The 24,899-nt window shown below is 37.3% G+C and overlaps 1 protein-coding gene across 6 annotated transcripts in view; it reads left to right on the top strand.

The window, feature by feature from the left end:
* itga7 (integrin, alpha 7) overlaps positions 1 to 24,899 on the top strand; it is a 131,882-nt gene that overhangs the window by 97,147 nt on the left and 9,836 nt on the right. For 3 of the 6 annotated variants that reach the window (XM_062037969.1, XM_062037970.1, XM_062037967.1), the window contains exons 10-24: positions 17 to 112; positions 181 to 242; positions 324 to 493; positions 4,745 to 4,894; positions 5,206 to 5,321; positions 5,409 to 5,595; positions 5,661 to 5,735; positions 7,859 to 7,938; positions 9,108 to 9,185; positions 10,672 to 10,774; positions 10,848 to 11,063; positions 13,139 to 13,258; positions 15,728 to 15,841; positions 15,934 to 16,032; positions 21,440 to 21,565. In XM_062037969.1, the coding sequence (XP_061893953.1) occupies positions 17 to 112; positions 181 to 242; positions 324 to 493; positions 4,745 to 4,894; positions 5,206 to 5,321; positions 5,409 to 5,595; positions 5,661 to 5,735; positions 7,859 to 7,938; positions 9,108 to 9,185; positions 10,672 to 10,774; positions 10,848 to 11,063; positions 13,139 to 13,258; positions 15,728 to 15,841; positions 15,934 to 16,032; positions 21,440 to 21,565 (1,792 nt within the window). Of the gene's footprint in view, positions 1 to 16; positions 113 to 180; positions 243 to 323; positions 494 to 4,744; positions 4,895 to 5,205; positions 5,322 to 5,408; positions 5,596 to 5,660; positions 5,736 to 7,858; positions 7,939 to 9,107; positions 9,186 to 10,671; positions 10,775 to 10,847; positions 11,064 to 13,138; positions 13,259 to 15,727; positions 15,842 to 15,933; positions 16,033 to 21,439; positions 21,566 to 22,972; positions 23,137 to 24,899 lie in introns of all 6 variants that reach the window. The other 3 variants (XM_062037971.1, XM_062037968.1, XR_009824680.1) reach the window with 2 other exon arrangements.

Below are 24,899 nucleotides of genomic sequence, written 5' to 3'. Positions count from 1 at the left end.
TTTGTGTGCCCAAAAGGTCTCGTCCGGTCATTCACGTAATCCGGGAGATATCTATTGATCCGCAGTTCATTGATATGGCTCAATACAACTGTAGAGGCAGAGACGGAGTCTGGTAAGAAGTGATCCAAGGCACACCAAGTTCTCTCCAGGTGTGTTCCTCATCCTGTTTGTGTCCTTCAGCATCGAGGTCAAGGCCTGCTTCATCTTCTCAGCCCATCCAGTCCACTACTCACCTCATTTAAGTGAGTCTGACCACATATCAATGTATATAAATACGCAATAATAAACATCCTGACCTTTCTGTGTTCCAATCGCCCCTCAAGCCCTGGTGGTGCGCTTTGAAGCCGACACAGAGCGCAGGAAGCTGGGCCTGCCGCACCGCGTCAACTTCCTGGGCGGCAGTTCCCTGGAGCCCGAGTACACTCAGACCGAGGAAGTGGAGCTCCATCGCCAGAAGCACCCGGCGTGCACCACTGCTGTCTTCCAGCTCCATGTCAGTAACAGCTCCTTTTGCTCAACTGCCGTGACACGTTGACAACAATGTGTTCATGATAAATACCAGTCAGGGCGTAATAGAATACAAAAAACAACAATAATATAATTAAAATAAACCAATGTCATTAAGTAATTAATATACCCGCCTTCCGCCCGATTGTAGCTGAGATAGGCTCCAGCGCCCCCCGCGACTCCGAAGGGAATAAGCGGTAGAAAATGGATGGATGTTTGCACCACAATACCATTTATTATCCCTCAGCAATTACTCAATTAACTTTGTTGGTACTTATTGTGGTTACCATCTTCTATAAGATCTATTAAGATCCAAATAACAAGTATTTAATAGTGTGTGCAAATTATACTATTAGGGTCGGATTTACAAAAAATTCCAAACACCACGCTGTAATCAGCGTGTGCAATCTAAAACTAGCGTGTACTATTAGTGGGTTTGTTGCGTGCCGTTTTCTAAGACTGCTTGTGCAATTGAAAAGTGGTGCAGATGCCCTATTTAAATAAGGATTTTGCTTGTGCTATACGGGGCATCACAACGGCGACAATCTCGGTAACTGCAGATTCATGTTAAAATTGTGACGACCGGGTCGCATGATGATGCGGGGTTTGTTCTCCCAGGATGCAAACGGACTTCGGACACAACGTGCAGGTAGGAAATTATTTATTTTAGGAATAAATCTGACAGGAACAAAGAAAAATGTGCTCATAGCAGGCAAAAACCAAAGGGGCTAGCGTGGGAGCTAGCAAGCAAAAGAGCCTAGCGTGGAAGCTAGCAGGAATCAAAATTGTCGTCGACTGTTGCATGATTAGGAAGCCAGACCGAGTGAGGCCAGGGTCTAGACTAAATAGACCTCTGATTAGTGCCCGGGCAACAGGTGAGCGTCCCGAACAATACCCAGAGGCAGGTGAGTGCAATCTGCCGTCATGGCAACTGAAACAAACGAACTCAAGAGGTGCTGAAAACACAAGTGACTCGAAAATGTAACAGACTATGATCCGGGCAGCGGATCATAACAAAACATGCTCTTACCTGTGGCGTTTTGCTACGTTTTCAAACAAGCAGTAGACATGAACCACTTTTTATGGGCATTTTAGAAGCAGTCGTGCAGTGCGTCAAGTTATCGACATTTTCTTAGTCGTTTTTTTTTTGTCGTAGGAGGGAGGGTGAACTTACTCAAGTGAGTATGCAAAAATGCACATTTCAAGAATTATTTTTTTCATACAACAAATATTTTAATAATATGTAATATATGTGAAAAAAATGGAACGTCATTAAAAAAATCAGCTGTTTGCAACTTCTTCACAGTAACATTTTTCAAAGCCAAAAAATATAACAAGGACTCCATTAGTGGTTTAACAGAACACATTTGTTTGGAAATTGTCTATATTTTTCACAATTACAAATTTTATTTTAATAAACAATGGCCCGAATAAAATGATCGGAGTTTATGGCGGTCACACACCTGTTCTTGTCAACACGTACGTGAGACGGGGGCACGTGCACACATACAAAAACAGTCCAAAAGAAGCAACAAACAATTTGCAGTCATGTTGTTGTTATGATAGAATATACATTCAATAACAGCTAACGCAAGCTATCCAAATTGCTATTATTAGCTAACAACACCTAAAGCTAACGCACGTGCATGTGTTACGTACATGCGTGATTACGTCATTTTGTACGAAAAGATGTAAAAGGGCGGGATATACTGTGTAATATACATTGAAAAGTTGGCGCCCTCTAGGCATCTGTGTAAATGTTGCAAAAAGCCCTTAAAGTCCTGTAGCAGCGATATAATTCTAAAATTATGTAGACGATATGTGTAATATTTTTTTATTTCTTACCATCCAAAATGTTGACACACACGTAGGACGTAGGATCTGGTCGATCTTGCTGGTTTTACGAGCAGAGGAGCATGTTCGGCAACACACACACACACAGAGTACTTACAAGCAGACACAGGGTGTAGACAGAAAAGGGAGAATGGATGCATTTTGGTCTAAAAAGTAAAGATAAAGGTGAAGTTATAACACTGAAACGCCCTCAGGAAGAGGTGCTTTAGGACATGGCTATCTAGCTAGCGGCTAACGTCTGCAGTGTTTTAGCTACTTCTAAATCACTAATCCTCGTCTCCATGGCGACAAATAAAGTATGTTTCTTACAAGTACCATTATCACTGCAGGACGAGAAATAGCTAAACATGCTTCATTACACACCGTAGGATGATGCAATAGCTCACCGCTAACAGCAAGCTAGCACCCCTGAATGTAAACAAAAGCCATGGGTGGATCTACACCTGACATCCACTGTAATGATACCAAGTACAGGAGCGTATCTACTCGATACTACTAAGATTACGTCAATATTTTTTAGCATCACAAAATCTTTTTTCGTTTTTTTAAGATTGATATTATGTTTATAAACTCAGGAAATATGCCCCTGGACACATGAAAACTTAAATTATGACCATTGTATGATCCTGTAACGACTTGGTATCGGATTGATACCAGAATTTTTGGTATCATCCAAAACTAATGTAAAGTATCAAACAACAGAAGAATAAGTAATTATTACATTTTAACAGAAGTGTAGATAGAGCATGTTAAAAGAGAAAGTAAGCCGATATTAACAGTAAATGAACAAGTAGAATAATAATTCATTTCCTACCACTTGTCCTTAATAATGTTGACAAAATAATGGAATGATAAATGACACAATATGTCACTGCATATGTCAGCAGACTAATTAAGAGCCTTTGTTTGTTTACTTACTACTAAAAGACAAGTTGTCTAGTATGTTCACTATTTTATTTAAGGACTAAATTGCAATAATATACATATGTTTAATGTAGTTTTAGATTTTTTGTTAAAATGAAGCCAATAATGCATTTTTTTGTGGTCCCCTTTATTTATTTTTTTTATTTTTTATTTTTATTTATTTTATTTTTTTTATTTTATTTTTTTATAATGTCCTGCCCAGCTTCTCGGGCAAATCATATAGCAGATGTAGACGCCCATATCGGCTGTTCAGATTTACTTTACAAAAGAGAAGTGTAGGATACTTCTCTTGTTGCCTTACTTGTATTATGACTTTATTAAATGTATTTATATTATCATTTGGTGCAGCCGGGCCGGAGCAGGAGGGGATAGAAAGAGAGAAAAAGGAAGACAGAGGGGGGAATTGTGGGGACAAGAGGGGGATTAGACAGAGAGACAAAAACAACAACAGCAAACACAACAACAACAACAACAACAGAGCAACATCAGCAAATACAACATGTACAAATATGATGGTAAAAGTAATAGCAAATAAGCAGTTAGCGAAAATTAAAAAAAAAAAAAAAAAAAAAATACAGAAATGACAATGAGCATTATTACACTAAAAATGGAGCAATATGAATACCAATAGAAATAGTGCTATTGATAATAAACAATACCAGTACTTTACCTTTATTATCAACAATACAATTGTTCAAATGCAACAATACATATACGTAATGATAACTTGAGATACGAAAGAATGCAGAAAAATGGAGGGGAAGAAAGAGAAGCAACCTTAACCTTGTAGATTGTTATAGTAACAATAGGTTAAGCTTTGTCAGTGTGCCATGTGTTATACCCAGTTTACCCTAGGGCAACAACGTTAATATATGTTTGATGAAACGTGATTATGTGCATGAGTGTATGTGTGCATATGTACTTGTATATGTACAGTATGTGTATATGTGTGTGTACAGTGAATGTATATGTACAGTATGTGTATATGTGTGTACAGCGAATGTATATGTACAGTATGTGTATACAGTATGTGTGTTTGAACAGTGAATGTATATGTACAGTATGTGTAAATGTGTGTTTGTACAGTGAATGTATATGTACAGTATGTGTAAATGTGTGTTTGTACAGTGAATGTATATGTACAGTATATGTATGTGTGTGGTCCCCTTTATTTAGAAAAGTATCGAAATACATTTTGGTATTGGTATCTAGACAACCCTAATGTACATACATGTGTGTATATATATATATATATATATATATATATATATATATATATATATATATATATATATATATATATATATATATATATATATATATATATATATATATATATATATATATATATATATATATATATTATTTTTATTATTTTATTTTATTTTATATATTTTTTTTTTGTCCAGTTAAAAATCTATTATGATTTAATATTTGACAATTACTCTTTCCATGACAGGAGAACATCCAAGACAAGCTGCGCCCCATCTCCTTGTCCATAACCCACACCATCAAACCTCTGCCTCCTCGCCGACACGCCGGACCCAGCAGGCTGGAAAAACTTCCTCCCGTGCTCAACGTGTCGCCCTCCAACACGCTGCACTCGGAGGTGAAGTGAAGTGAATTATATTTACATAGCGCTTTTCTCTAGTGACTCAAAGCGCTTTACATAGTAAAACCCAACATCTGAGTTACATTTAAACCAGTGTGGGTGGGCACTGGGAGCAGGTGGGTAAAGTGTCTTGCCCAAGGACACAACGGCAGTGACTCGGATGGTGAAAGCGGGAATTGAACCTGGTACCCTCAAGTTGCTGGCACGGCCGCTCTACCAACCGAGCTGTGCCCCGCCATGAGAAAGCACAACTAACAGTACTTCATCAGCCATCTTTGGTAAACTCCATGTCTCGTTCCTACTCGAAGGTGAACTTCCTGCGTGAAGGATGCGGCAATGACAAAATCTGTCAGAGCAACCTGAAGCTGAGCTACCGTTTTGGAACGCGACCTCTGACCTCTGACCTTTTCACCCCCCTGCCAAGGTAAGTGTTATTTAGCAACTGGTGGTCCAAACATAAACAGGCAAATCTTAGTCAACTCAATTGTGCAATTGTTGTCTGTCGTCATAGGGACGAGGACAACGTCCAGGTGTTCTCCTTGTCCGACCAGCGCCTGGTGGTGCTGGAGATCACCGTCACCAACATGCCCTCTGACCCTCTCAGCCCAGAAGAGGACGGGGACGACGCCCACGCCGCTCAGCTGCTTATCTCGCTTCCGAAAACTCTGTCCTACGCCGGCTCCAGGGTGACCTCCCAGGTAAGACGACGACGTCCGATGTTGACACTTTCAAAGCGCTGCTAATTGTCTCGACTCACTTCCAGATGCGCTGTCAAGCCAACCAGAATGGTTCTGAAGTAGAATGCGACCTTGGGAATCCGGTTAAAAGAAACACGAAGGTCAGCTCACAGTGACAGTTGTGTTCATTTGTTTGCATTTTGACTGGTGACTGGGTGCTTTAAAAAGGGCTTTAATGAATTAATTGTTCACTTTTTCTATGCTGTGGAAAAATGTATACAAATACCGTATTTTCTGGACCATAGGGCGCACCGGATTATAAGGCGCACTGGCGATGAGCGGGTTTAGTTAGGTCTATTTTCATACAAAAGGTGCACCGGATTATAGGGCGCGTTAAAGGAGTCATATTATTTTTTATTTTGTTCTGAATGTAAAATACTTCCTTGTGGTCTACATAACATGTAATGGTGGTTCTTTGGTCAAAATGTTGCATAGATGATGTTTTACAGATCATCTTTAAACCGCTTTCTGACAGTCGCTTCAGGATGCACCGTTTTGTGGGCGGTCTTATTTACGTGGCTCACCTTCGACAGCGTCTTCTCCCCGTCATCTTTGTTGTAGCGGTGTAGCGTGCAAGGACGGGAGTGGAAGAAGTGTCAAAAGATGGAGCTAACTGTTTTAATGACATTCACACTTTACTTCAATCAATAACAGAGCAGCATCTTCTCATGGCTCACAAGGTTGGAAATGTGTCCCATGAAAAACCGTCTGACCAGAACTCTCTAATAACTAAAGTTCCTCGGGTGAATAATGAAAACTCAATATACCGGTAGTTTTTAGCACTTTCATAGCGAGTTTACTGACAGATATAAGTAAGAACTTTACACTACTTTATATTAGAAATGGCAACAGTAGAGGATGAATGTCACATAACAAGAAGATAGAGAAAAAGAAGAAGTGTATTGACTACGTCGTCGGCACGGACTACAATGGCGGACCTGCGCAAATTTTCAGGACTTATGCAGGTCTCAAAAAAAGATCAGCAGGTACTAGAAGGTAAGAAAAGTTGGTTTTGCATAATATTGCGAATCAAAGGCCAGATAATATGTCCGCTAATGGGTGCCATTTTGCGGTCCCTATACACACACCATAATAATACTGGTACTTCTGACCACGGTAGCCGTAATGCGCCGACAATCAATCAAGCGGTGCGGCTTCAAAGTCGTACTAAAATATTTTAAAAGATTTTTGAGCGCCGTGTTTAATGTTCTATATTTTCAATGTAACATTTCAAGTTTTGGTGTTGTTTATTAGCGTCATTTTGCAGTCTACTGTTATCTCTTATGTGTGACTGCCATCTACTGGTCACACTTATAATTATACCATGTACCAAATAAAAATTGCTTCAAAGTCGGTAAGCACAACCAGAATTATTCCGTACATTAGGCGCACCGGGTTATAAAGTGCACTGTCGAGTTTATAGAAAATTAAAGGATTTTAAGTGCGCCTTATTGTCCGAAAAATACGGTACATATAATATTTTAATGTATAATTATATATATATATATATATATATATATATATATACAACAAGATTATACATGACAGAATTAACTCTGCAATAATATTATAAACAATAGATAAATATGTAATACAAAGTATTTACAATATTTTAAATTGTTGGACAACTTTTCCTCCTGGTAAATTCAACTGAAAGTTGTATATTTTCCAAAGTTAAAATTCTCTACCAATTTGATGCTTTAAAAGCTTCATTTGTTACATTTGTTTTGTTATGCTGTATGTGACAGAATGATTTGCAAGATGAAAAAAAATAATTACAAATTATATTTTAATGTAAAATGACATACACAAAAATAGAATAGGATAGGATAGACTTTTATCCATCCAACAATGGGAAAATTACATTGTTGCAGTGCAAGTTTTTACATACAGTAACAGAAGTAAAGTGTAATGAAAAACAAAAATGTTTTAATAAATACTACATATTTCTCACTAATATGTACAGGTATATATAGAAGACCACGACAAAAAACATCACAGTAATCACATAAGTGTGTTGCAAAGTCTTATGGCTGTGGATAGAAAGGACCTATGATAGCACTCCTTCTTGCACTGTGTAGTAATTATAACAATTATACATTTAAAACCAAATCAGTATGCCTGTTTATAACTTGTCCTTTTTTTATGACTAATACCAGTTAAATATACAAGGTGTCCAAACATCACAAGTTGATTCAACAACAACGTTGTTTATTTTCTAAAGTTAAAATTCTCCATCAACTTGAGCACGGCCGCCATCACCATCGAAACCACAGAGTTGACCGCAGACCTCCAGCTAACTACGTAAGTCAAATGTATCCGTCACCAGATCCAAACTATATATATATATATATATATATATATATATGTATATATATACAGTCGTGGTCAAAAGTTTACATACACTTGTAAATAACATAATGTCATGGCTGTCTTGAGTTTCCAATAATTTCTACAACAACAAACAGCTCATTTGTTGTTTCATCTGACCACAGAACTTTCCTCCAGAAGGTCTTATCTTTGTCCATGTGATGTCAAATGAAACAAAAATTGAGCTGTTTGGCCGCAATACCCAGCAATATGTTTGGAGGAGAAAAGGTGAGGCCTTTAATCCTAGGAACACTAATCCTAGGAACACCAATCCTACCGCCAAGCGTGGTGGTGGTAGTATTATGCTCTGGGCCTGTTTTGCTGCCAATGGAACTGGTGCTTTACAGAGAGTAAATGAGACAATGAAAAAGGAGGATTACCTCCAAATTCTTCAGGACAACCTAAAATCATCAGCCCGGAGGTTGCGTCTTGGGCGCAGTTGGGTGTTCCAACAGGACAATGACCCCAAACACATGTCAAAAGTGGTAAAGGAATGGCTAAATCAGGCTACAATTCCCAAAGTCCTGACTAAAACGTGTGGACAATGCTGAAGAAACAAGTCCATGTCAGAAAACCAACACATTGAGCTGAACTGCACCAGTTTTGTCAAGAGGAGTGGTCAAAAATTCAAGCAGAAGTTTCGCCAGAAACTTGTGGATGGCTACCAAAAGTGCCTTATTGCAGTGAAACTTGCCAAGGGACATGTAAGCAAATATTAACATTGCAGATTTGGTCACATTTTCAGTAGACCCATAATACATTCATAAAAGAACCAAACTTAATGAATGTTTTTTTGTGACCAACAAGTATGTGCTCCAATCACTCTATCACAAAAAAATAAGAGTTGTAGAAATGATTGGAAAGTCAAGACAGCCATGACATTATGTTCTTTACAAGTGTATGTAAATGTTTGACCACGACTATGTATATATATATATATATATATATATATATATATATATATATATATATATATATATATATATATATATATATATATATATATATATATATATATATATATACATATATATAATTTGTTGTATTTTTTTCAATTGTTTTATTTTATATTGATATTGTTTGCTCTTCTGTTTGGTCCACAGAATCAGTGAGCAGCCTGACTTGGTGCCAATCACAGCAATGGCTAAAGTGGTGATAGAGCTCCCCCTGTCTGTTATTGGGTCAGTACCAATCACTGTAGACTTGACAGTGTGTGTGCGTGTATGTGTGTGTGTGTGTGTGTGTGTCTGTGTGCAGCTGATGTGGTCGTGTTCTAACTTATAATAAACAATTCACCCCTCTACAATATCCTACCCTAATACCCTACTGTGCAATATTACCCTTCGAGTGCAATACATCCGACACTGATTGTTATTTATTACTTCGGTACTCTTGTCTTGCTCTGTATATTGTACAGTATTTTGTATTTTGTAGAGTGTTTTGTATATTGTACAGGATTGCTTATTATTTGTATTGAGTTGAGTTGAGTTGAGTTTGAGTTTATTTCGAACATGCAAGCATACAACAGGATACATCACAATTTCCAGTTTCTCTTTTCAACATGTTCGAAAAGGAGTAGGAAGAAGCAGAGCTTATTTAATCCTACCCCTTTTCTTTACATAACAGTTACTGAAACTTTTTTTATTCACTTCCTGTTCTCAATTTTTTCACAATAAACTCCATATGTAATCACAATAAAAATAAATAAATAAATAATAGTAAGAATTTAATAATAATAATTGGTGAAGAAAATCATATTTCATATGATGAGATAAGTAAGATTACTTTAAGAATGAATGAATGAATGGATGAAATAAATTGAGAATGTTTGTCATGGTTCTTCTTCTTTGTACTTTGTAAACACTTTGAGTTTGAAGAGTTTCTTGAAGTGGATCATATTAGTACATTGTTTGATTGCTTTGCTTAATCCATTCCATAATTTAATTCCACATACTGATATACTGAAGGTCTTAAGTGTTGTACGTGCGTACAAATGTTTTAAATTACATTTTTCTCTAAGATTATATTTCTCCTCTTTTGTTGAGAAGAATTGTTGTATATTCTTGGGTAGCAGGTTATAGTTTGCTTTGTGCATAATTTTAGCTGTTTGCAAATTCACTATGTCGTGGAATTTCAGTATCTTTGATTCAATAAATAAAGGATTTGTATGTTGTCTATATCCAACATTATGTATTATTCTAACTGATCTTTTTTGTAACACCGTTAATGAATGAAGTGTACTTTTGTAATTATTTCCCCATATTTCTACACAGTAGCTCAGATATGGTAACACTAGTGAGCAGTATAGACTATGAAGTGATTTTTTGTCTAGAACATGTTTTGCTTTATTCATTATTGACGTGTTTCTTGCTACTTTATGTTGTATATTTTTTACGTGAGATTTCCAGTTCAATTTATCATCAATTTATTCAATTTATCATCAATCATTATCATATTATATATATCATATCATATTATGTATTGGATAGTAGTCTGTTTATTTCAATTCTTAGTTGTTTTTTTTTCTTTATTACCTTTTGTGTAATTCATTTTTATCCCATATGTGTTCCCACTACCGCACCTTAAATTGGAGTCCTTAATCTCGTTATATGCAAATATAATGACAATAAAGTCCATTCTATTCTATTCTATTCTATTTTACTGCAGGCTGGCTCGCCCTCACCAACTGTTCTTCAGTGGCGCTGTTAAAGGCGAAAGCGCCATGAGCAGCTTGGAGGACGTCGGCAGCCGCGTTGACTTTGAGTTTGTGGTGAGCGACATCACTAACAGAGAAAAGTGCACCCCCATATTCTGCAGACAAAACAATGCTGCCTTCTTCACAGGTGGCCAATCCAGGGCAGGCTCTGCAAACTCTCGGCTCCGCCTTCCTCAACATCATGTGGCCTCACGAGCTGGCCAACGGGAAGTGGCTGCTGTACCCGGCCAGCTTGAACTTTGAGGGTCACTCGGCCTCTCACTGCACACCCGCGGGGGCCGTGAACCCGCTGGGTCTGCACAGACCCTGGCTTGCAGAACCCTCACAGCCTGTCAATCACACGGTGAGAGCGACAGCTGCTGAATGCACCATCCATATGCTGGATTTAAAGTCTGTAGCTAAGTTAAGTTACTGTAAATTAAGATAAACTAAAGTGGGTGGTAGGGTTGTACGGTACACCGGTATTAGTATAGTACCGCGATACTAGTGAATCATATTCGGTACTATACCGCCTCTAAACAGTACCGGTCCCCCCCGTCTTTGTCACGTCGTGTCATTGCTGGTTTACGAGCAGAGGAGCATGTCCGGCAGCGCACACACACAGAGTACTTACAAGCAGACACAGTGTGTAGACAGAAAAGGGAGAATGGACGCATTTTGGTCTAAAATTGATGATAAAGATGAGTTATAACACTGAAACACCCTCAGGAAGAGTCACAATGTAAACAAATGCCATTGACATCCACAGTAATGATACCAAGTACAGGACCGTATCTAGTCGATACTACCATGATTACATGGAAACTTTTTGGCATCACAAAATCTTTTTTTAGTTTTTTTAAAATGTATATTATGTTTATAAACTCAGGAAATACGTCCCTGGACACATGAGGACTTTGAATATGACCAATGTATGATCCTGTAACGACTTGGTATCTGATTGATACCCAAATTTGTGGTATCATCCAAAAGTAATGTAAAGCATCCAAACAACAGAAGAATAAGTGATTATTACATTTTAACAGAAGTGTAGATAGACCATGTTGAAAGAGAAAGTAAGCAGATATTAACAGTTAGAGTGTCCGCCCTGAGATCGGTAGGTTTTGAGTTCAAACCGAATCATACCAAAGACTATTAAAAAAAAAATAAAAAAAAAATGGGACCCATTACCTCCCTGCTTGGCACTCAGCATCAAGGGTTGGAATTGGTGGTTAAATCACCAAAAATGATTCCCGGGCGCGGCACCGCTGCTGCCCACTGCTCCCCACTGCTCCCCTCACCTCCCAGGGGTTGAACAAGGGGATGGGTCAAATGCAGAGGACAAATTTCGCCACACCTAGTGTGTGTGTGACAATCATTGGTACTTTAACTTTAACTTAACTTAAATGAACAAGTAGATTAATAATTAATTTTCTACCACTTGTCCTTAATAATGTTGACAAAATAATAGAATGATAAATGACACAATTTGTTACTGCATATGTCAGCAAACTAATTAGGAGTCTTTGTTTGTTTACTTACTGCTAAAAGACAAGTTGTCTTGTATGTTTACTATTGTATTTAAGAACAAACTTGCGATAATAAACATATGTTTAATGTACCCTAGGATTTTTTGTTAAAATAAAGCCAATAATGACATTTTTTGTGGTCCCCTTTATTTAGAAAATTATAGAAAAGTACCGAACAATATCGAAATACATTTTGGTACCGGTACCAAAATATTGGTATCGGGACAACACTAGTGGGAAGTAAGTTTCAAAAGAGATGAGCGATACTGCAAATGTTAGCAGTGATTAAATACCAAGTATATACAATATTGCCGATACGGATTGTGATACTTTTTACTTTTTGCTTTGAGTTTTAATTTTTAACACATATGACTGTTTGACTAAAACGCAGTCAAAAATAGGAAACTATTCCATAAACTATTATTGATTCTCATTACAATCCTCTGACTTTTCTCTCTAGATGCCTCCCGTGTTTGACTTGAACAATATAAAATACATATTAATACATATACAATAATAATATAACAATATAATAATGCATGCAATGATGTAAACAACACAACAAAAAATATATTTGTGAAAATAAACATTGATGAGAATTGAAATATATTAATCACATCACACTAGTATCAATCCCATATTGATACCGCCCTTGGTATAGACACAGTTAATAGTTGGATCGATTCACCCAACCCAAATTTTGAATGTATAATCACCATAACACTTCTAGCAGCCTGATAAAAATAAAGAAAAACAAATTTGAGACAACTTGAGGTAGGTAACAAAATAAATACATTTGTAACAAGGGAGTAACCATTAAAAAAAAGATTTAAAAAAATGATCACACCAAGAGAATAAAGATTTTAAAAAATGTAAAAAGTTGTTTACTGTCGTCTGTGTGTATTCTCAGCAGGCTGGACGGGCTCGTCGCTCTCATCCAGACCACGAAGGTGAAGAAATGATCAAAGGCAGCGTGAGGCGAACTTCTCCTGCTGTGGCCGCTTCAGAAAGACGCAAGTCTCTTAAACTGGTATGGATGATGAGTAGAACTCACAATAGCATTGCTTTTTATTACCTGCTTGGTTTTTTTCCCAATTTTGCATTGCGGAGTTTAAATTCATTGTTTTTATATGTGTTGTTTGTGATCCAATTGAATTTAATTACATTTAATTCAATGTAATCTAATGTAATTAATTTTAATTCAACTTAATATGATGTGATGTAATTTAACTTAATTCAATGTGAAGTAATGTAATGTGATATAATGTAATATGATGTATTGTTATATAATTTATCATAATGTTATGTAATTATTTACTCTAACTTAATGTAACCTAATTTAAAGAGATTTATTGTAATTAAATTAAATTTCATTTCATTTAACTTAAAGTAATGTGATGTGATTTAATTTAATTCAATGTGATGTAATGTAATTGTATCATAATGTTATGTAATTATTTACTCGAACTTAATGTAATGTAATTCAAAGTGATGTATTGTAATGAACTGTAACTTAACTTAAAGTAATTTAATAAAATGTAGTTTAATTTGATTACTATTAACTTAACTTAATTTCATTTAATAAAACTTTCAGCTTGCTAAAAAAGAGTGGGTTCCATTCTAGATGCACTACAGGACTGCTTCTAAAATGCCCATAAAAAGTGGTACCTGTCTGCCTCATGTTTGAAAATATAGCAAAATGCCACAGTATTTGCAGTAAACATGCATGTGCAGTAAACATGCATGTGCAGTAAACAATCGAGTGTCTCCATGGTGAAAGCCGCGAAGCACATGCAAAAATGTAAATACGACAGCCTGCACGACATTTCAATTGTACATGCAGTCTTAGTAGATCACAAGCAACACGCCCACCAACAGTAAAAAAACTGTTTTATAGTCTGCACACGCTGTTTACCGAGTGGTATTTGCATCTTAGTACAAACCCCGAAACCAAATCGTGAATGAAAACAAAACACAACGATTTGCAAATCCATTTCAACCTATATCCAACTGAATAGACTGCAAAGACAAGATATTTAACGTTCCAACTGGAAAACTTTGTTATTTTTTGCAAATATTAGCTCGTTTGGAATTTGATGCCTGCAAGTTGTGTCAAAAAAGCTGGCACAAGTGGCAAAACAGACTGAGAAAGTTGAGGTAGGCTTATCAAACACTTATTTGGAACATCCCACAGGTGAACAGGCTAATTGGGAACAGGTGGGTGCCATGATTGGGTATAAAAGCAGCGTCCATGAAATGCTCAGTCATTCACAAAAAAGGATGGGGCGAGGGTCACCACTTTGTGAACAAATGAGTGAGCAAATTGTCCAACAGTTTAAGAACAACATTTCTCAACGAGCTATTGCAAGGAATTTAGGGAGAATCTGGAGAAATCGCTGCACGTAAGCAATGATATTACGGACCTTCAATTCCTCTGGTGGTACTGCATCAAAAAGCAACATAAGTGTGTAAAGGATATCACCGCATGAACTCAGGAACACTTCAGAAAACCACTGTCAGTAACTTCAGTTTGTCGCTACAGCTGTAAGTGCAAGTTAAAACTGTACTATGCAAAGCGAAAGCCATTCATCAACAACACCCAGAAACGCCGCTGGCTTCGCTGGGCCCAAGCTCATCTAAGATGGACTGATGCAAAGTGGAAAAGTTTTCTTTGGTCTGACGAGTCCACATTTCAAATTATCTTTGGAAACTGTGGACGTCGTGTCCTCCGGACCAAACAGGAAAAGAACCATCCGGATTGGTTATGAGCGCAAATTTCAAAAGGCAGCATCAGTGATGGTATGGGGGTGTATTAGTGCCCAAGGCATGGGTAACTTACACATCTGTGAAGGCACCATTAATGCTGAAAGGTACATACAGGTTGTTGCCATCCAAGCAACGTTATCACGGACGCCCCTGCTTATTTCAGCAAGACAATGCCAAGCCACGTGTTACAACAGCATGGGTTCATAGTAAAAGAGTGCGGGTACTAGACTGGCCTGCCTGTAGTCCAGACCTGTCTCTCATTGAAAATGTGTGGCGCATTAAGAAGCCTAAAATACCACAACAGAGACCCCCGGACTTTTGAACAACTTAAGCTGTACATCAAGCAAGAATGGGAAAGAATTTCACCTGAAAAAAATTGGAACATTAAGTATCTTGTCCTTGCAGTGTATTCAATTGAATATAGGTTGAAGGATTAGCAAATCATTGTATTCTGTTTTTATTTACCATTTACACAACGTGCCAACTTCACTGGTTTTGGGTTTTGTAAATCAGGCCCGTAGTACTTTTAAAAGTTGGTATCATTGTTTGTTTACTGTTGATATAAGATGTTAAATTATTAGAAGAAATGTCTCAATATAATTTTTTTGTCTTTTTGGTATGGTAAATTTGAGTATTATAACATATTTCTGAAAATATAAATAAATATGCAAATAATTAGATACGACATATAATATGGAAATGACTCAAAAGAATGATTGTTACCTTCTCGCAGGATTGCCTCCTGGGTTCGGCGCGCTGTGTTCTCTTCCAGTGTCCTCTTCACAGCTTCTCTGGCCAGGCGGTGCTTAGGATCCACGGCCGGCTGTGGAACAGCACCTTCATCGAGGTACGGCGTCGGACTCATTAACTGATATTTGCAGAATTTAAAAAAAAAGAGTCTGATGATGATGCCAATCATGAGGGGTCTTCACGTCTCAGGAGTTCCCGTCAGTCAGCGCTCTGGAGCTGCTGGTCAGAGCAGAAATCACGGTGAAGTCCACCATCAAACATCTGGTGCTTAAGGATGCTGCTGCTCAGGTACATCACACCTTGAGATAAAAAGTAAAAAAGGGGAACTGCACTTTTTGGGGGAGGATTTTGCTTATTGCAGACAATCAATATGAGAGACAAGAAGACAACAGTTTTTTGGGGTTTTTTGCATTATAATTTGAAATATTTACATTGTTCTAGGTGGCTAGCAATGCAGCTAATGGGAGTAATCCATTCTGCCTCTAAATCACTTTAAAAATGCATTAAAAAAACGCCAACAATACTTCATTTTAGGGTTGTGCGGTATACGGGTATTAGTATAGTACAGGGGTCACCAACGCGGTGCCCGCGGGCACCAGGTAGCCCGTAAGGACCAGATGAGTAGCCCGCTGGCCTGTTCTAAAAATAGCTCAAATAGCAGCACTTACCAGTGAGCTGCCTCTATTTTTTAAATTGTATTTATTTACTAGCAAGCTGGTCTCGCTTTGCCCGACATTTTTAATTCTAAGAGAGACAAAACTCAAATAGAATTTGAAAATCCAAGAAAATATTTTAAAGACTTGGTCTTCACTTGTTTAAATAAATTCATTATTTTTTTACTTTCCTTCTTATAACTTTCAGAAAGACAATTTAAGAGAAAAAATACAACCTTAAAAATGATTTTAGGATTTTTAAACACACATACCTTTTAAATTCCTTCCTCTTCTTTCGTGACAATTTAAATCAATGTTCAAGTAAATGTATTTTTTATTGTAAAGAATAATAAATAAGTTTTAATTTAATTCTTCATTTTAGCTTCTGTTTTTTCGACGAAGAATATTTGTGAAATATTTCTTCAAAAAAATTATTCTGGCAAATCTAGAAAATCTGTAGAATCAAATGTAAATCTTATTTCAAAGTCTTTTGAATTTCTTTTAAAATTTTTGTTCTGGAAAATCTAGAAGAAATAATGATTTGTCTTTGTTAGAAATATAGCTTGGTCCAATTTGTTATATATTCTAACAAAGTGTAGATTGGATTTTAACCTATTTAAAACATGTCATCAAAATTAAAAAATTAATCATAATCAGGAAAAATTACTAATGATGTTCCATAAATTATTTTTTGAATTTTTTCAAAAAGATTCAAATTAGCTAGTTTTTCTCTTCTTTTTTTAGGTTGAATTTTGAATTTTAAAGAGTCGAAATTGAAGATAAACTGTGTTTCAAAATTTAATTGTCATTTTTTTCGTGTTTTCTCCTCTTTTAAACCGTTCAATTAAGTGTAAATATCATTAATTATTAATAATAAAATAGAGCTAAAGGTAAATTGAGCAAATTGGCTATTTCTGGCAATTGATATAAGTGTGTATCAAACTGGTAGCCCTTCGCATTAATCAGTACCCAAGAAGTAGCTCTTGCTTTCAAAAAGGTTGGTGACCCCTGGTATAGTACCACGATACTAATGAATCATATTCGGTACTATACCGCCTGTGACGACCGGGTGCGGGTGTTCGTCTCTCAGGGATGCAGATCGGGCTTCGGACACAGCTTGCAGGTAAGCAATGATTTATTAAAGCATAAATCAGACAGTAACAAATAAACATGTGCTCATAGCACTAAAAGTACAAAACAAAGGAGCTAGCGTGGGAGCTAGAGTAAAACACTAAACAGAGCCTTTAGCGTGGAAGCTAGCAGGTTACCAGAGCCTTTAGCGTGGAAGCTAGCAGGTTACCAGAGCCTTTAGCGTGGAAGCTACAATTGGTTCAACTTGGCGGGGGATCGAGCAACGAGGAGACGAGTCCCGCTTCCACCTCCTCAGGAGGAATAGAGATGTATATGTATAAATAAACAACCTTTTATTGGACTTCTTGTCATTCACCAGTTATTCATTTTCTGATATGTTAGCTGTGCATGGAGCAGCGTTTCCTTGAAGTTGTAGCCTAATAGATTAAATATGTATATTTACTTTTTAAATATATATTATATATATTTACTTTATAGAGTGAATTGACCATTTTCTGTTTCTGCCTATTGACAATATTGTTAGTTTAAAAATACAAGGCAATGCATATGTAAGCCTATATTGCTGTAGTAGGGCTTAGTGAATTTTTTAGTTTCCTATTTTATCCTACAGCAAGAACAGAAGGGATTTTGAAAATAAGATAAAGGGGTCCAAAACGGCCAGATGAGCCAGGGTTTTTATGAGTCCGTTGCTGGTCCGCCGCGGAAATAAGGCTTTGATCATGGGTGCGGAGCGCATTCAGCGCGCCGCCACGGCGGATCCGCTACCTGCCGCCGTGGCGGATACGTTCCTGAGTGCAAATGGACGCCGATGCTGGTCCGTTTCGCGGTTCCGTTCCGGAAAGCGCGATACCTGCGCGGGGGATCCGCCGCGGAGTGTTTTTGCTGTGTGGGTTAAGACATGGCTAGCTAGCTAGCGGCTAACATCCAGCCCCAGTCTACAGTGTTTTAGCTACTTCTAAATCACTAATCCTCGCCTCCATGGCGAAATAAAGTAAGTTTCTTACATGTACCATTATCACTGGAGGACGAGGAATAGCTAAACATGCTTCACTACACACCGTAGGAGGATACAATAGCTCACCGGCGTCAAAATGTAAACAAACGCCATTGGTGGATCTACACCTAACATTTACTGTAATGATACCAAGTACAGGACCGTATCTAGTCGATACTACTATGATTACGTCTATATTTTTTGGCATCACAACATCTTATTTCGTTTAAAAAAAATGTATATTATCTTTATAAACCCAGGAAATATGTCCCTGGACACATGAGGACTTTGAATATGACCAATGTATGATCCTGTAACTACTTGGTATTGGATTGATACCCAAATGTGTGGTATCATCCAAAACTAATGTAAAGCATCCAAACAACAGAAGAATAAGTGATTATTACATTTTAACAGAAGTGTAGATAGAACATGTTAAAAGAGAAAGTAAGCAGATATTAACAGTAAATGAACAAGTGGATTAATAATTCATTTTCTACCACTTGTCCTTAATAATGTTGACAAAATAATAGAACTGATAAATGACACAATATGTGACTGCATATGTCAACAGACTAATTAGGAGCCTTTGTTTGTTTACTTACTACTAAAAGACAAGTTGTCTAGTATGTTCACTATTTTATTTAAGGACAAACTCGCAATAATAAACATATGTTTAATGTACCCTAAAATGTTTTTTTTAAATAAAGCCAATAATGCCATTTTTTGTGGTCCCCTTTATTTAGAAAAGTACAGAAAAGTATCAACAATATTTTGGTACCGGGACAACACTACTTCATTTGCGTTTCATAACCAAGCTGTAGCAACATTGTTATTGTAAGAGTGAACACTGAGGGACTCTTTTTCTAGAGTAGTAACACACTGCCTTGCCACGGCATGCTATGGCATTAGCTGTAAAATAGCTACCGTGTCAGCAGCTGGATCTCTTTTGATTTTGTAATGCACAACACAATGCCATAGGACACTAATCCGTACTGACGTAAAATAGTTAACTATCATATTACAGTATCTGTAAAGTATTAGCCCACATTTCGTGTTTTGTTTGTACACAGCTAGCTAGACAGTATATTTACTTTAGTTGTACCGTCCAACAAGCATGACGTGCTGCGTCAACATTATAGTGACTCACTTGATGGGCAGTTGTGCGTTTGGTCCAGCTGGCTGGGCACGTTTTTTCCCAGTTGTTTTTGGGTAAGCACTACATTTATACCGGCATAGCTTGGCTCCAAATTTCACATTTGCAGCGTCAAGTCACGCCGGTCCTGATTCTCTCGGCTTCCGCCCGCTCCAACATGTTTACCCTCTGTTTGTGCTCGTTTCTATAACCAGCAGTTCATCCTCTGTATATTCAGTTTCAAAAAGATAAGGTTGTGAATCATCATTCGTGTAAAAATAGCCATCTTCGTCATTTATTACCAAGTCTGCCATGATTAGAAAACACAAGCGTTTGTTGCCGGAAGTCGGAACCTCTTGGCTAGGGAAACGGAAATAAATGTCCTGAGGAAATAGGTTCCGGAAATGCATAATACGATACATATTGTACATATTACATATTGTTATGAACGTGTCTGCTACGACATTATATATATTTGTAGTGATGGGCAAGCTACTTGGAAAATGTAGTAAGCTAAGCTACAAGTTACTCTCGATTAAATGTAGCTAAGCTACAGGAAAAGCTATCTCGGAGAATTGTAGCAAGCTACACTACTAGCTACACGGAAAAAGTAGCTTGCTACATCAAAGCTTTATTTAACGACATTTATATCTATTGACCCACATGTATAATATCAATGTTCGTGTAGCTGAGAGTGTACAAATGAACCCAATAATGGTCCATTACTATTAACTGTCTGTCATTTAGCTGGTGACACCTCTAGGGGTCCCCACACCCCACTGGATCTATTTATTTTAGTTTGCCTTTTCTTTGGCTCATCCCTATAATGGTATTTATTTTCTCTACCTACAGTAAAAAAAACAGCATCTATCTATTTATTGACAACAAAAACAATGACTTGTGTGTTGTTTGCGAACAGTTGGTAATGTTTATGCGCGGTAAAACTTTTCATGAACTCAACTCACCTAAATTTGAGTTGGATGTTTTTTTAATAAAAAAAAAACAAAAAACAGTTATGATTTTGGTTTACAGAGAAAACTACTACAAACTAAGGTTTGGGGCATTGTTTTCTCTAAAAGCTTACATTTGTCTAAATATGGCCAAGGACACGCATTATTGTGAATTTCCTGAACATCACAAAAACTTTTATCAAGAAAAATCTAATCCACAGAAGAGAATTCCTCTGCAAATTTCAAGTATGTTTTTTTTTTTTGGAGTCGTCAGCTTGAAGCGTCCCTCTGTCTCCGACTCCCTCGTCGTCATGTGACATGAGTGTCTGTTTTGCTTTTGCTTACTCGTGTGGATGACTAATGGGAAATGTAGTTAAATTACGTAGTTTAGCTACATGTAGCTTGTTACCGCCCATCACTGAATATATAAAACATTGATGGAGGGTTTTGAAGATGTTTTAGAGGGCTTTGAAGACTACAATGGTGACTCATATTATCCACATTTTGCTAGCACTTTTTTAGCATTTCTAGAATCCTAAAACAAAGATGTCAATAAATCAATCAATCAATCAGTCTACAATCAATCAATCAATCAATCAATCAATCAATCAAAGTTTATTTATATAGCCCTTAATCACAAGTGTCTCAAAGGGCTGCACAAGCCATAACGACATCCTCGGCTCAGATCCCAGATGTGTGTTCTTGTCTCTCACAATGATTGTAAACAATAGGCAAAATCCCCCAATAAGTGCAGTTCCTCCTGGGTTTAAGTTCATTTGTTATCCTTTAACATTGTCATTTCCAGTATTTCGCCTCTAGGGGGAGCCAAATGAGTGCTGAGCATAAAGCGTTGTATTTTGTAAATATTCAGGTTCCAGTGATGATCTACCCGGAACCAGGGCTAGTGGACCAGTACTCTATCCCCTGGTGGATCATCCTCATTGCCGTCTTGGCTGGCATTCTTCTCCTGACCCTGTTGGTCTGCATACTGTGGACGGTAATCAGATGTTTCACCTATGAAGACATCTCCATTGTCCTTCTTTCTACAGCCGTGGTCAAAAGTTTACATACACTTGTAAAGAACATAATGTCATGGCTGTCTTGAGTTTCCAATCATTTCTACAACTCTTATTTTTTTTGTGATAGAGTGATTGGAGCACATACTTGTTGGTCACAAAAAAACATTCATGAAGTTTGGTTCTTTTATGAATTTATTATGGGTCTACTGAAAATGTGAGCAAATCTGCTGGGTCAAAAGTATACATACAGCAATGTTAATATTTGCTTACATGTCCCTTGGCAAGTTTCACTGCAATAAGGTGCTTTTGGTAGCCATCCACAAGCTTATGGTTGAATTTTTGACAAAATTGGTGCAGTTCAGCTACATTTGTTGGTTTTCTGACATGGACTTGTTTCTTCAGCATTGTGCACACGTTTAAATTAGGATTTTGAGAAGGCCATTTTAAAACCTTAATTCTAGCCTGATTTAGCCATTCCTTTACCACTTTTGACATGACATCACATGTACAAAGAGAAGACCTTCTGGAGGAAAGTTCTGTGGTCAGATGAAACAACAAATGAGCTGTTTGGCCACAATACCCAGCAATATGTTTGGAGGAGAAAAGGTGAGGCCTTTAATCCCAGGAACACCACCCCTACCGTCAAGCGTGGTGGTGGTAGTATTATGCTCTGGGCCTGTTTTGCTGACAATGGAACTGGTGCTTTACTGAGAGTAAATGGGACAATGAAAAAAGAGGATTACCTCCAAATTCTTCAGGACAACCTAAAATCATCAGCTCGGAGGTTGGGTCTTGGGCGCAGTTGGGTGTTCCAACAGGACAATGACCCCAAACACATGTCAAAAGTGGCAAAGACATGGCTAAATTAGGCTAGAATTAAGGTTTTAGAATGGCCTTCCCAAAGTCCTGACTTAAATGTGTGGACAATGCTGAAGAAACAAGTCCATGTCAGAAAACCAACACATTTAGCTGAACTGCACCAATTTTGTCAAGAGGAGTGGTCAAAAATTCAAGCAGAAGCTTGTGGATGGCTACCAAAAGTGCCTTATTGCAGTGAAACTTCCAAGGGACATGTAAGCAAATATTAACATTGCTGTATGTATACTTTTGACCCAGTAGATTTGGTCACATTTTCAGTAGACCCATAATAAATTCATAAAAGAACCAAACTTCATGAATGTTTTTTTGTGACCAACAAGTATGTGCTCCAATCACTCTATCACAAAAAAATAAGAGTTGTAGAAATGATTGGAAAGTCAAGACAGCCATGACATTATGTTCTTTACAAGTGTATGTCAACTTTTGATCGCGACTATGTATATCCCTGCTTTTCTTTTATCATCCTTATTCATATCTCGTTTTTCCACTCCGTTACTCGCCTCCAGTGCGGCTTCTTCAAGCGCAGCGAGAGGCGTCAGCACTATGACGCCGAATACTACCGGGCCCATTTGGGGGTCCAGCCCTCGGAGGTGGAGAAGCAGGCCTCGGAACTGTAATGGCGTTATTTCAGTCGGGCCCGCTCTCCCCCTCCTCCTCCTCCCTCCAAGTGGTAAAGCTGGCCGTTGCTGTTTGGTTGGCAAACGGCTGCTAAGGTGTTCACACGGACGACAAAGCAAACGGAAGAAGGAAAAACGCCGTATTGGGTGGATTTGATCCTGTGAACACCATGCAGATGTTCTTGCCCGGCTTGTCACGTTTCAAAACTAATAACACTCGCACTGTTTTACCTGCAAATGCCTGTTTTGTTTGCATACCACAAGCTTGCTTTGGTGTTAAAGGTGTGTTCCTTGAAGCCACGGTGTGTGATAACAACACTTATTGCTATGCTGATTAATTAAGGCTTTAAAGGGCAACTTAACTTTCTGTGGCGTAATCAGTCAATAGCTTCTCTCACCCCCACTCATCATAGGCAAGGCAAGGCAAGGCAAGGCAAATGTATTCATATAGCATGTTTACAACCATTTTAAAATTGGACCAAAGTGCTTTACAGGTTAAAAAGCATAGAGCAAAAAACAAAAAAAACAAAACAAAAAAAATAAAAAAAACAGAACATAAACAATGCATAAGCTAAACAAGATAGTGCAAAAGAAATAATATTAATAATGACTAAATTAATTAATTACATATTACAAAACTTGTGTATACTAATTCACAGATGTTATTTTATTATAAAAAGGTCAATAAATGATTCTATATATTTGTAAACGCTCTGAAGTGGGAAAAGGGGTAGGATTAAATAAGCTTTGCTTCTTCCTACTCCTTTTCGGACATGATGTAAAGTGAAATGAAATGAAACTGTGTGATGTGTTATACTGTAAGTGTGTTCATGTTCGAAATAAACTAAAGAAAGAAAGAAAGAAAGAAAGAAAGAAAGAAAGAAAGAAAGAAAGAAAGAAAGAAAGAAAGAAAGAAAGAAAGAAAGAAATATGGTGATAGGGTTCGGATTTAAAAAAAAATTGCAAGATAAAAATAATGAAATAATAAATAAAAGTGCGACAAATTGAAAAAAAAAACTAAAGCAAAGGTGGGGGGTGGGGGGAGACTAGAAATGGGCGGGCTCAGCTTAATATATTATAGTGATTCAAAACATTGGTGGACCAGCCAGGACACTTCTTGCATTGCACTTACAGACAATATCAATCAATCTTTATTTATAAAGCGCTTTTCATACATAAAATAAATGCAACGCAAAGTGCTTTACAAAGTTAAAAACAATACCCCAATGACCCATATCCCCCATTATCACATACGTACACACGGACACAGATACCGAACACAAACACACACACAAAACATACACACATAAGCAACTATATGGACAAATGATTGCATGGCTGAGTACAGAGGTGACATGTGAGTAAACACTATCACAGGAGCCATCTGCACCAGGAGGTCATCAGACCATGGCCACCAGGACGCTGACACAAATGCGCCCCCACAAGCATGGCCGGTAACCCCTGAGGCAGATGGCTCATCTGAGGAAAGTTGGAAAATAAAAAAAATTATAAAACTTGTAAAATAGTAAGAACCATGAGTACAGATGAAGAATAAAATACAAGTAATAAATATGACGATTAATAAAAAGATACAAATGCAATGAATATTCAGTAAATAAATAATAAAAAAATAGAACTAAATCAAATCGTGCATGACTAATAGAATAAAAAATACAATTTAAAAAAAGTAACGCTCATGTTCAAAGTTGTGTGCAGTGATTGTACCAATATAATCGCTTGTTGGGTCAAACTGTCACCATCATAAAACATTATTCATTCTACATCTATGCTATTGTTTTGAAGCATTTTTTTTATA

This window comes from Entelurus aequoreus, linkage group LG26 (assembly GCF_033978785.1).
Source record: "Entelurus aequoreus isolate RoL-2023_Sb linkage group LG26, RoL_Eaeq_v1.1, whole genome shotgun sequence".
NCBI classification, from domain to species: domain Eukaryota; kingdom Metazoa; phylum Chordata; class Actinopteri; order Syngnathiformes; family Syngnathidae; genus Entelurus; species Entelurus aequoreus.
Note: the sequence above shows the minus strand (reverse complement) of the source record. Positions and strands in the feature narration are given on the sequence as shown.